The sequence below is a fragment of the Oikopleura dioica genome, chromosome 2 (genome assembly GCF_907165135.1).
Source record: "Oikopleura dioica chromosome 2, OKI2018_I68_1.0, whole genome shotgun sequence".
Classification (NCBI taxonomy): Eukaryota; Metazoa; Chordata; class Appendicularia; order Copelata; family Oikopleuridae; genus Oikopleura; species Oikopleura dioica.
This window is the reverse complement of record NC_137292.1, coordinates 16006396-16018940: the sequence shown is the minus strand read 5'-3', so window position 1 is coordinate 16018940 and position 12545 is coordinate 16006396. Positions and strand designations below refer to the sequence as shown.

Below are 12545 nucleotides of genomic sequence, written 5' to 3'. Positions count from 1 at the left end.
GACTTGACATCAAATAATGAAAAAGTTTGAGTTGAAGAAGTATATTTTGCTGCGAATCTACATAAAAGAAATTTACAAAACTAATGCGATTAGGTTCGGGTTTCTCCACGCGCATAGCCAGTTCTTCGTCCTTAAATACTTGTACAAATATTTTGAGTTGACGAGTTAATAAATTTTTCGCTTTCTCGTCTCCTTCAGTGCCTGAGTGATGCAAAAAATCCTCCTTAGATTCATATTTACATCACTGAAGGACTGAAGAAGGCGGAAAGCTAATAAAGAAATGTAATTTTTAAAATATATAATCATTATATTAATAGTCTATTGAAAAAACAATCTTACCAACAAATGCCCTTTCAGTGTAAAATTGAGTAATATATCGTCCTTCATAGTCGTCTGAAATCGCAATTATATTTTAAATAACAAAAGACATTGTAACCTGGAATATGACAGTTGAATGCGTAGAGCCGAAGCTGCCCTGCCGAATTTTCGTAAATAATGTTGCAAACAGCGATATTGTTGTAATAGTCTGTCTCGGAAACATTCATTTCCGGGTTGACGTGTAGCCGCAAAAGGTATTCACCGGGAGGAACGTCAGTGATGTCGATCCACTGGCAATCTAGTAAATAGTTTATATTTCTAAAATTTATTTCAGAAACCAAAAAACGTGTTTTTCTCTAATCTACACTCCCTAATCGCGTTTTTGGGTTAGGTTTATTCGAAAAAAAACAGACCAGAAACAAAAGTAGAATATATAGAAGACGCAAAAAGACGAAACTCTTACATAACCGCACTGATCTATTTGAAATGAACATACCAAGCGTATAAAGATATGTATCGGCACAACCCATCGATATCCCTTGATTTCCTCCTCCAACATTGTCACAGTCGTATCTTCTCGAAGCTTCCCCTTCGCAGTCATTGTCTTCGAGACAAAAAGAAGCCTTGTGTCCTTGAGCGACTTTCGTCCTATTCAGATGCATAAGATCGTAGTCAATAAATCGCTCCATCGAGTGGTAGTGTCCGTGACATGCGTGCCAGTCCCAATTTGTCCTTGAATTCTATCTTTATCTCTGCTTATTTTTTTTCGCGTATACCTGGCAGATTTTGGCAAAAAATCGGCAGTTCCTCGATTCCAAACACGCGTTGAAAATCTGAGAAGCATTCGCTCTCGGTATGGATCCCAGTACTGAGTTTGATGATACTCTGGAAGGTAGGCAGTGTCTGACAAACAGTTTTCCTCGGCAGCACATTGAAGTTGCCCGGTCGATCGTCGATTGATATGAAGACTCTGTTCGAGAAGGACCGTGTCAACGATTAAATCAGCTGATCGCTCGTTGCAAACGATTCCGACGAATGGAGTTTTTGACTTTTTTCCACATCTCTCTGATGACGAAATTTCGCATTCTTCGATGTGATATTCATCGCCTTTGCATTTAAGACCGGTAAGGATTGCTCTGTCTTCTGCATCATCAGCTGCTGCCCAATAGGCCAAGTCTTGGATGAATTGATGAGGGTGACCGAAGCCCAACTGGCGACAAAGAACAATCGCGTTCGCCATTGAGAAGTCATCGGAGCAAATGGCTCCCCATTTACGATTCATTTGAACTTCAACTCTTCCTTCACGCATGTGACGACCATTAACAAGCCTACATTATATGAAATTGTTCTTTTGTGTTTTCTTCGATATCCTACCTTATATTCAATTCCGCTTTCTCTTCAATCTTGGGTGTATTGCAGATAACAGAAACATCGTGTCCGTGATTACAACTTTCGCGCATCCTCAATTGGTATGCGGAAATATTGATGTCCAGCTCCGTCTTTTGGCATTTGAATATGTTCGTCTCGTGGCCAGTACAGTTGACATCGGACCAAAAACAGGCCCATGGCCATTTCCAAATTCCGAGTTCGAGAAGGCATGTTTTGCTGTTCCAAATCCTTAAAAGAAATTCGAATTAATCGGTTTTTCTTGTTAAAAGAAATTACCTAGCTGTCGGCAGACAACGTTGGCGGACAGGACTGACCAACCGTTGTGGCAAACAGTGCCCCATTCCGAATTGATCATTACCTCGACTCTTCCGGACCCAAGGTTCCCTCCGGACTTCAGCCTGACACGAAGGCCTTCCGGCTGTCTGCTTCGCGTGAACATATTGTCTACATGTTGATCTGTGAGGGTTATTCTATCCGTGTAATGCCGTCCTGGTTTGCATTGAAGGACAACCGGCTGGTGCGATGTGCAATCTCTGTGATTTTGGCCGAGCTCAATTTTTTCGCACCACTGGAGATTGTTCTCACTCCCATCGCAAGTCACGTCTTTGAGGCCGAATTGACTTCGCCGGAGACGCTCGCCTCGTGTGTAGCCTCCGTAGTCGAATTCGTTGAAGCTTGAGAAACCTAACTGACCACATGCGACCCTGGAGTTCGCGTGAGACCAACCATCCGCGCAGACTCGGTACCATTTATTGTCTCGCTTCGAAAAGTGCTCAAGAAAACCGGCGGTGATGAAGCCTTTCTCGCTGATTGAGTTGCGCCTATGGCGAAAGAGAGGTTTCAATCTCAATTTAAAATCGTCATTTTCAAGTACTGCTTGAGCGTTCTTTAGCTTGAGCATGTCCCAGCCAGGAATTCGCTCGGGACTACACTCTACGGATACATCTTCGTGGTGCTCGCAGTCTGTCTCGCCCCACTTGTTCGTCCACGTACAGTTCATTACATTCATCTCCGATCCAATGCAAGAAGGCTCGTCGATCCAGATTGGTCCGTCGCCGCGGCCATATCGGGCAGAATGATGGTAGCGGATAGCGCCAGTGTAACCAGCCATACGACAGAAAACGTGACCAAGCTCGGTGGAGAAGCTGTCATCGCACACCGTTCCCCATTCTCCGTCGTGCTTAAGATATTTGTAGCCATTTATTAGATTTTATTGTTAGTTAGCAATAGTGTTTTGGACATTTTTACTCTAAAACTCTTCATCCCTTTTTTGTATTAAAAATATCCTAAAAAAATACTCGAAAATCAATATTTTAAAATTGTCTTATAATTGACCTCTCATAATAATAGATTCGTTGTTTTTATTGGGGACGCGTCTCGGCTACAAAAATGCCTTCATCAGCCCTAGTACTGATATTAACTTTACAGCTCAGAAAAAGGAAGAATACTCTTCCGTTCTCATTCGAAATTGTCGACTCTTAGGTGAGAGCATTCTTCCTTTTTCTAAGCTGTAAAGTTAATTTCTGTACTAGGGATGATGAAGGCCTTTTTGTAATCGAAACGCGCCTCCAATAAAACAACGAATCTATTAATATTTTCAAAACTATATTTTTTGAGGAATTAATTATTCCCCTGTTTCCGGTTTCGAACTACCGAATGACTAGGCAAGATACCTCCGAATCAACATATACCATTTAGGGCTGGAACGAATGAAATAGTTTTTCCCGGAACGCTCATCGACCCATTTTCGGGTGAGAGGCCCTAGACTCGTTTTTTGCTAAGATCAATGTATATTTTATCATAAAATTTATGACATAAATATGATCTTCAGACACTAAACTTACAAAAATCTCGATTCTGCCTTCATTTCCTGTTGGCCCATCCATTAACCTCACGTCCAACTCTTTCGGATCCGGAGTCACCCTCTGTCCGCATATCTCACTGACGATATTAAAAATCAAAATAATCCTCATTTTGACCGTTGATTTCAAATAATTAAAACCTCGCTGGATTCAGCCGGTGCTCGTAAATGGGTGTGAAGAGATTAAAAGTTCTAATCAAAGCCAAACGACGATCAATGATCGTAAAATCGGCAGCTTTCGTGAAATCGACGTAATCACTAGAAATTTCTAGCTATTTAGACGAACTGGAGAATCTGGTCTATTTTGATAAAACTTCTTCAAAAATTGAGCACATCTTTGAGGAAACACTGATTTGAAAGTCAAACACGCATTTTAAAGTCCAATAAAGAAACAAATTGCGGGCATTTCGTTTGTTTGGTACTTCAAGCAAATTTGCTCAATACACAAATAGCGAGTTCTGAAAGCAGCTCAACTCGGGTCCATTCAAGCAGAAAATGAAGGTTTTTCTACTTGGCGCTGCATTTGGTGCAAATAACGTCGTCGACGTCGATGACATCACGATTGAAGAGGCTAATGAGAGAGCCGGTATCGACCTAAGAGATGGGGATATAATGAGAAGTGCCTATGCTTCTGGTAACTTGCGATCTACACTAAACGATGAATATTACAGGTGCTTGATGACAACGTTCGGACCCTTATAAAATCTTTTAGGTGGAAGCTTCCGATTCCAGTTGAACTTTCCTCCGCAATGAACCTGAAAGCGCGGGGCGAGTATCTCGAGTCATTGATCGAATACGAACTCCGCACGTGCGTGTCTTTTAAGCCATGGGAAGGTGAAGATGATTTTATTTCGATTTACCCTCTTGGGGGATGCTGGAGCTACGTTGGGCATGTCTATCCGTCTCAGCAGAATGTCTCCATCGGGAGCGGATGTGAGTGGTCCGTCACAATCGAGCACGAGTTGATGCATGCTCTTGGAATCTACCACGAGCAGTCACGCCCCGATCGGGACGACTACATCTTTCTCGACTTGGAACAAGTTCAGGAGGGAAAAGAACACAATTTCAATAAGTACGATCTGGAGTATGTTTCTCCCGTTGACACTCCTTATGCTTACGATTCTATTATGCACTACAGCGCATATTCCTTCAATGTTGCGGATAAACCAACGCTGGTCCCGAGGTGAAAAAATCTTTCGCGAAATAATCAATGAACATTGCTTCAGAATTGAATATTTTACGCCAGTTCTCGGGCAAAGAAAAACTTTCTCCCCGCTGGACGCTGAGCGAATCAACAAATTGTACTACTGCGACAACCCACTTCGAAAAACTTTCAATTGCAATTTTAACGAGTTCAACATCTGCGGTTTCGTCAATGAGCACCTTGGTGAAGACAAATGGACTCATTATGATGTTGCTTCGCAATCTGTCATCGGGCAAATTGAAGACATCTCGACGGAAGATTTGGAACTTCCTGATTTAGACGCTTCCGGAGATGTGATCGACTCTGGAAGGTTTCTTTACACAGATGGAGCGAGTAGTCTTGTTTCACGTGTGTTCAACCATTATGCAAGCGAAGATCAATGCGTCGTCATCTGGAGCAATTTCAAAGAGGGCAATCTCAGCGTTGAGTTCTGGTCGGCTACGGAGGACTACGGAGAGCTGGATCAACAGCAAGATTCATTCAAGATCGAAGCAAGCGGGGGGAAATGGCGCTACAACCAGTACAACTTCAAACCAAAGCAGTCCAAATTCAAGGTCCGGATAAACTACGAAGGAAAGGATCTTGCAGCCATTGATGATTTTTCTATCCAAGAAGCGCCCTGCCGCCCCTATGGTTTCGTTATTGAAAATGTCCGAGAAAAATTTGATGCTGCCAAGCGCGCTGTAGAAGCGGCAGAAATGGCAGCGAATGGCGGAGAAATTGATTATCTCGAAATAGCGGAGAACTCGTTCTGGAGTGATGTGATGTTCGCGCCGACGGGGCATGCGTTCAAAATTCGATGGGTTTGGTTCGCCAAGCAAACAAGGAAGACCTACTCTTCTGCGTACTTGTACCTGAGCAACGCTTCAAACGATAACGAAGAGCTTTTCTGGCCGTTCATGGACCAGTTCTTCAAAATTTTTGCCCGCGATCAAAATCCAAACGTTCTCGAGCGGATGGACAACCAGTGGAGCTACGTGACCAGAATTGAAGATGGAAACAACTGGGAAATGCCGACAGGAGAAACCAGCCCGAAAGGATATGGGCGAGAAGGCTTCATTTCTCACTTTGATTTATTTACGAATCAGCATGGCTACTATGAACGTGACTAAAAGCTAAATATTACTCAAAATTCATCAAGAAAGCAGCCAATTTTAGACAAAGCATGACACTCTCATTGTTCAAGCATCAATTGAAGACATGCGGGAAACTGATAGATCGACCCCTCTCGACGACTGTGAGCCTTGCTATGGAAACGGTCGAGCATGCAAAATGAGCGGGGGGAAATCATACTGCGGCTGTAGGGACCCTCTCGTTGAAAAGGAGAATGGAGAGTGTGACTGCGCGTAAGTTATCATTAATGATCGAGTCCGTAAGTCTGAGTTAATTTTCTCTAGCCCGGGATATCTTTACGTGCCAACGAATCCCCTTCGAGAAATCTGCGTCGATGTTTGCGATCTTGACTTTTGCGCGGCTGGAGAAACTTGCAGCCATGTCGACGGAGGAGTGATTTGTGGGGAGCAAGGCTCTACTACTACTGCATCAACTACTACTTCTACTAGCTCTGCTGTTACTGAAATTCTCAGCGCTGCGTATCTTCTTCTCTCTCTGATAATCTAGTGAATCTAGCGAATACATTAATTGACCTAAATACTGAATTTCAGATTTAAGGGACCTGGGCGAGCAGCGCTGAGCCAAACTTCACGCGCTCGCCGTTCTTCTTAGAAATAAGATTTTTTGAAATTTCTTTTTGTAAATTATATCTCCAAATCTTCAGCTTTCTTTTCCGATTCTTAGTTTTTCTCTATCATTCTTGGTTGATGAGCTAGCGAGAAAATGAGAAGCCCAACTTCAAAAGGCATCAAGTCTTGCAGACTAAATTTATTCTTCATGAAACTAGCACCATTGAAAAGAGCGTTTAATTCTGAACAGATTCCACTCCATCAGCTAAACTAAGTCCGTACTTATTGGCGTGTAAGGCCAGATTAAGAAAATTACTTAGCGCGCGCAGCTGGTCGCGGCGCGGCTGGACGCTCCGATTTAGCTATTTTGGGCTTCCTGGACATAATTCCCGCTGCGCGGGCGCTAAGTTATCTTGTTTATCTGGCCTCTATCTCCAGTATGTACAGATTGAGTTTAGCTGATGGAGTGGGATCTGTTCAGAATTTAACGCTCTTTTCAATGGTGCTAGTTTCATGAAGAAAAAATTTAGTCTGCAAGACTTGATGCCTTTTGAAGTTGGGCTTCTCATTTTCTCGCTAGCTCATCAACCAAGAATGATAGAGAAAAACTAAGAATCGGAAAAGAAAGCTGAAGATTTGGAGATATAATTTACAAAAAGAAATTTCAAAAAATCTTATTTCTAAGAAGAACGGCGAGCGCGTGAAGTTTGGCTCAGCGCTGCTCGCCCAGGTCCCTTAAACATTTGCTTTAAAAGCTCTTACAGTCTCTGCGAGATATTCTTTATTCTATTCCTGACATGAAATTAATCCAACTAGAAAAAGAATGCGAGATCATTATTCCAATTGAATACTTTAATTTTCGAGAGGATTTTGGAGAATTCTTTTTATTGAAATTGTCATCGAGAAAATTGGAAAAGGGCAAGTATTAGAGGAGATGTGTATTTTTGTACAAGATCAGAAAGCAGCCTGAGAAAAGCGTTAAGATCATTGATTTTAAAGGATTTCTATGAGTGTTGGGAGTTGCCGATTTTCGAAGGAATCTGAATCTACATGAATAAAATGGGGGCTCCCCTTGTTCATCCTCTAACTTGGTTCATGGGTCCCTTACTTCATCTCGCCCACGCAGAAGTCATTGTTTTATCTTAAATAAACAAGAAAAGTAATCGACGTGCGTACCAACCAGCTATGAGAGGCTATCTTGACTTTCCAGATTTGCTCATAAACGGAAGAGGCTGCGCGGGCGGGATGAACTAGAAGACCCTTGCATGAAGATCGAGGATGAATTTAGGGACTTCCTATTTAGCTGGGTACATATTATCCCCATTGAAATATTATTTTGCGTTGAACTGAAGATAGCTTTTTCCGAGAAGATGGAAATTTTTGAAACACAAAAGACGAACAAGAATGAAAGAGTTATATGCAAATGAAGTTGAAAGTGAAAGGCGAGAATCGAAAACGGGCATTTTAATTTGTCGGATCAGCACATGCGCGGAAGCGAGCTGGGCACGTTCACTACGAGCAAGCCATCTTCGTTGTAGTAACTCCAGTAGCGTACTTGGAACAGAAAGTTTTTCACCGAGCGTAAGTGGTACTCCGCTACAAAGCGCAACAGGTCGAAGATTGAGATTTCGGTGAAAATCGGAATTCCGTCGAGCTGGCATTGGATCGTGAAGCTAATTCAATTTATTTATTTTTTTACAAATTCTAATCAAGCCGATCTATAAATATGACACGGGATACCTTATAATGGTGACGGCGCATATTTGAATGAGAGCGAAAACTAGTCTGACGCAGCGACTAGACCAATATAGTCTGACCAGTTCATTGCAAGTCGTCTTGATTAGGCCCATCTTGAGCAAGAAGCATCGATAGTTAACCTGGCATCAGCGCGGATTCAGCTCTAAAAATAAATCGATTATATTTCAGAAAATAACATCTTGGCAGGAAGATCCTAGGTTCCACGGTGGTGAGGACAAAAGGTGTGGATACATGTGGATTAATGGCAGTCAAATATAGGAATGTGAAAGTCTTAACTAGGATAGAATTCATCTGAATTTTTGTGAGATTATACTGTTTTTGTGAGATAGTAGTGATACAGTAAATACTTTTGTATTCAGTGAATATTCGTTACGTTCTTCATGATTTTCGATTTGTACGGCGGCTCGAAGCTAGAATTACAGGTAACTGACAGTTAAATATTTTTGCTTTCGAACCCTCTAGAAAAGGGTGGCGGGCGGCCCGGTTCTGCCAGAACCAGGTTCTGCAAATGCAGAACCGGTTTCTGTAAATGCAGAATCTGGTTCTGCAGTCAGATTTTAAAATTGATATTATTTGAATTTCCTCAGTATCAGCACGTTAAATAAGGCTTGCATGTTTGTTCTGACTTGTCATAATCTTGAAGTTTCTTCAAGACAGGCGCGGAGCGCACAGAAACTCTGACTGCAGAACCAGGTTCTGTATTTACAGAATCATTTCTGCAATTTGCAGAACCAGGTTCTGCTGCAGAACTGGGCCCCCCTACACCCCTAGAAAACGATGAGACCGTAAGCTACGGTCTGGTACCCTGGGGGACCAAAACTGTGGTTCGGGAACATAGACTCTCCAGTTTGACAGCATATATAAAACAGTGTCTCTGTTTATAATCTCAACTTGAGATTATACTAAAAATTATCTTTAGAATCAGCCTATCATGCTGAGCAAATAGAATTTAATTGAGCATGGGAATAATTTCAGAAACATCGCATATTTTGAAGTCAATGAAGAGGTCCTACCACAATGAGCAGATGATTAGTTGACTTACTTTTGAAAGTAGGGGTGGTTGAGCGCAGCTTTAGCGCTGAGTCGGCTCGCTGGATCGTAAATCAGGAACTTGCGAAGAAGGTCTTTTCCTTGCTCGCAGATGGGCCAGTTCTCGTCAAAAGGGATTCCGCTGCCTTCCCACTTGGGGAAGCCCTCCTTCCAGTCCTTGAAGCTTTCTACGCCCTTCCAAACCCTGTTCGAGGGTGTTCCTAGAATCCTGAAGATCCTGTATAACTGATCAATCTCGGAGTCTCCGGCAAACAGTGCTCTCAGCGTCGCTATCTCCGCGAAAATAGCTCCTACTGCCCACATGTCAATCGGAATCGAGTATCTCTAAATGGGATATATAATATATCATATATAAATATATATATATATATATATATATATATATATAAATATATGATATATATAAATATATCATATATTTACATCAAATAGATAAAAATTATTATCAACAAAACTATTTCTCGGCGCTTACCAAACAGCCGAGAAGCACTTCTGGCGCTCGGTACCAAAGTGTGACGACTTCGTGAGTGTAGACTCGGAGTGGGATGTTGAATGCGCGACCGAGGCCGAAATCAGCGAGTTTGAGAATTCCCGTCTCCGGCGAAATCAGCAAATTTTGAGGTTTGAGATCTCGGTGGAGTACTCTTCTCGAATGACAAAACGACAGTGCCTGAGTTCCGTTTTTAATAATTCTCGATTGAAACTGTTTCGGATATACGGCTACCTGAAGAATTTGGAAGGTGTAGGACTTTACCGTCACTTGGTCTAGCCTTTTCTTCGCTCGTCTTTGCTTGTCGAGGTAGTTTTTTAAATCGCAAGAGAGAAACTCGAAAATAAGAAACAGTTGTTCTTCGTCCAGCGAGACGTCGATTAGTTTCACGATGTTTTCATGTTTCAACTCTGAAGAGGAGTCAGTGTAAGCTCTCGAAATATTTGTTTACCTTTCAAAAGCGCGATTTCTCGAATGCTCGTGCTCGGAACTCCTTCATCATCGCCTTCTACTCGGATCTTTTTCAGAGCTACTGTCGTCTTGTCAGCTGGCCTCGGCATCCTGTATACAGAAACAGGACAGACACAGGTCAAAAATTATTTCGCTCGACTTTAACACAGGAAACAGAACAGGGAAGTTCTGTATCTGGGGTTGGCCGTCCATCTTTAAAAGATAGGAAAGATGGGTCTCCCCAAAGATGGGTAAGATGGTTTCAAATGATGGGAAAAAATCATTTTTCGGGGGGTCTATCTCGACTCTAACACCCTCAAAATCATGTTTGAAAATTTGATTTTTTGACTAAAAAGGACGAAAAAGTCCCGATTTCGCTAAAATTTTAGTCCTTAACTCATGTATCAGGATCCGTTACAGAATGCCGAGGCCAGCTTATCAGGCTGGTAGATTGCCTGAACAACATTAAAATATCTTGATGAAAAATACGCCCGTATACGACGGGCTGGGGTCGGCGGTCCATCTTTCAAATATGGGTAAGATGGGAAAGATGGGTGATGGGAAAGATGGGTAAGATGGGTAAACCCATCTTTCCATAACCCATCTTTTGATTCTGAAAGATGGGAAAGATGGGTCTCCCGAAAGATGGGAAAGATGGGTTCAAATGATGGGAAAGATGGGTTCGAATGATGGGTAAGATGGGTTTCACTCAGTTTGAACATCGGATTTCTATCTAGTTTTCTAAACCTGATGTACAGTAGTTTCTAAAAATAATTGAGCTGAGCTGAGTTAAAATCTGGGCTCGGCAATCTGACCTGAGAAAAACCCTGAGTCAGGCCCCTGAGTACTGAGTACGTAGGCCCTGACCTGTGTGCCTGAGTAAAATCGAGGCTCGAGAAAAAAAAACCCTGAGCCTGACCCCGACCTGAGTTAAAAAACAGGCCTGAGTTGCTCACACAGGGCCTGAGTTGTCGAAAATAAGCATATAAAAGGGTCAATTTACACGGTCAATGGGTCAATATACAGTTTTTTCCATCTTATGGGGATTTGTGATTATAGAACTTTAAAGTTATAAGTTATCTGGAAAAAAAAAAGAAATTATTTTAGTTATTATGTTTAAACTTGGTCGAAAAAACCCTGTGTTTTGGCCAAAAATCAATGTTTCCTGTGTCTTAAAACCCATCCTTTCCTTTTCCGAGACCCATTATTCCCATATTTGGAACCCATCTTCCCCATCTTTCGGGTACCCATCTTTCCCATCTTTGAAACCCATCTTTCCCATCATTCCCATCTTACCCATCTTTCGGGAAAACCCATCTTTCCCTAACCCATCTTTTATTTGAAAGATGGGTCGCCGACCCCAGACGACGGGTAGGCTTCATTTTCTCAAGAGCTTTATTTCTCCAGAGCTTCATTTTCCAAATAGCTTCATCTCCGCAGCCTGGGCAAATGAAGCTCTTGGGGAAATGAAGCCTTCCCGTATACCGTATACGGTATACGACGATAGAGGGTGCGCGTCGATCGCTACGGTTTCGGGGTTTTGCGTCGATCCCTACGATGCGTCGATCGCTACGGTTGCGTCGATCCCTACGGTTAGAAATGACTCATGCCTAGGAAAGAAAGATAGGGTCTGCAACTTATCATAAAAGATCTAATGGGTTATTGCTTTTCTATATTGCGTGATTGTCTGTTTTTACTTTGTTGGCTCTTTGATGAGAAGTGATTTTAAAGAATTGATTTTTGCTTAATTTATTTTTGCATTTTTCGTTTTTTTTGCCAGAAAAATGACAAATTTTAGCAAAATATTTCACGATATGATAAAGAGCGTACCAACCCTTCAACTAAAAACCGATTGAATTACAAGAAAATTCAATAAAATTTTCACATAAATATGTCTTTGAAAAGTATTTTTTCGTTCACGTGCAGAAAAGTTGAAGACCCTATCTTTCCTTCCTAGACATGAGTCAGTTTCAACCGTAGGGATCGACGCAACCGTAGCGATCGACGCATCGTAGGGATCGACGCAAAACCCCGAAACCGTAGCGATCGACGCGCACCCGACGATAGAATATCTTCTGATTTGAAAATTTCCAAGTATTGCCCTTACTTTGTAGACAACTCCATATGTTCCTTCTCCGATCTTCTCAATTTTTTTGTAGTTGCTGATGTTCGATGTCATGACTCGTCTGAAAACAATTCTCTTCCGATGATCTTGGGCGTACGTCATATACAGTATATGTGTCTATCTGGCAGTATTTGTACATTCAGTGTGAAGCAAGGAAAGAGCAGCAGTGAAGAGTGATCGGTGACAGAAATGGTTACTTAGCGACTTTCCGCCTTAGT

General features: G+C 42.1%; 3 protein-coding genes and 1 long non-coding RNA gene across 4 annotated transcripts; 1 reads left to right on the top strand and 3 right to left on the bottom strand.

Annotated features, from left to right (window-relative positions):
- Positions 1 to 25: 25 nt before the first annotated feature.
- LOC145698810 (lysyl oxidase homolog 3A-like) lies at positions 26 to 3719 on the bottom strand. The gene is given in 9 exon segments (XM_081776032.1): positions 26 to 130; positions 340 to 393; positions 437 to 616; positions 815 to 1050; positions 1095 to 1646; positions 1693 to 1871; positions 1874 to 1935; positions 1984 to 2887; positions 3552 to 3719. Coding segments are annotated over 9 exon segments (2337 nt in total). The 5' UTR covers positions 3681 to 3719; the 3' UTR covers positions 26 to 89.
- Positions 3720 to 4063: 344 nt separating this feature from the next.
- LOC145696186 (meprin A subunit beta-like) lies at positions 4064 to 6430 on the top strand. Its single transcript, XM_081773182.1, has 4 exons — positions 4064 to 4239; positions 4281 to 4751; positions 4795 to 6118; positions 6170 to 6430. The coding sequence occupies exons 1-3, from the start codon at positions 4064 to 4066 to the stop codon at positions 5882 to 5884; spliced, it is 1737 nt and encodes a 578-aa protein (XP_081629308.1). The 3' UTR covers positions 5885 to 6118; positions 6170 to 6430.
- Positions 6431 to 7322: 892 nt separating this feature from the next.
- LOC145697772 (uncharacterized) lies at positions 7323 to 8363 on the bottom strand. The gene is made up of 2 exons (XR_014133896.1): positions 8195 to 8363; positions 7323 to 8127 (listed from the first exon to the last, which is right to left on the bottom strand). It is a non-coding gene; the product is annotated as an uncharacterized LOC145697772 (long non-coding RNA).
- A 21-nt stretch (positions 8364 to 8384) lies between these two features.
- On the bottom strand, positions 8385 to 12538 carry LOC145697767 (cyclin-dependent kinase 1-like). Its single transcript, XM_081774980.1, has 7 exons — positions 12310 to 12538; positions 10632 to 10657; positions 10204 to 10286; positions 9987 to 10162; positions 9735 to 9932; positions 9255 to 9586; positions 8385 to 8622 (listed from the first exon to the last, which is right to left on the bottom strand). Exons 1-7 carry the CDS (start codon positions 12427 to 12429, stop codon positions 8568 to 8570), a joined length of 990 nt encoding a protein of 329 aa, XP_081631106.1. The 5' UTR covers positions 12430 to 12538; the 3' UTR covers positions 8385 to 8567.
- Positions 12539 to 12545: the final 7 nt, after the last annotated feature.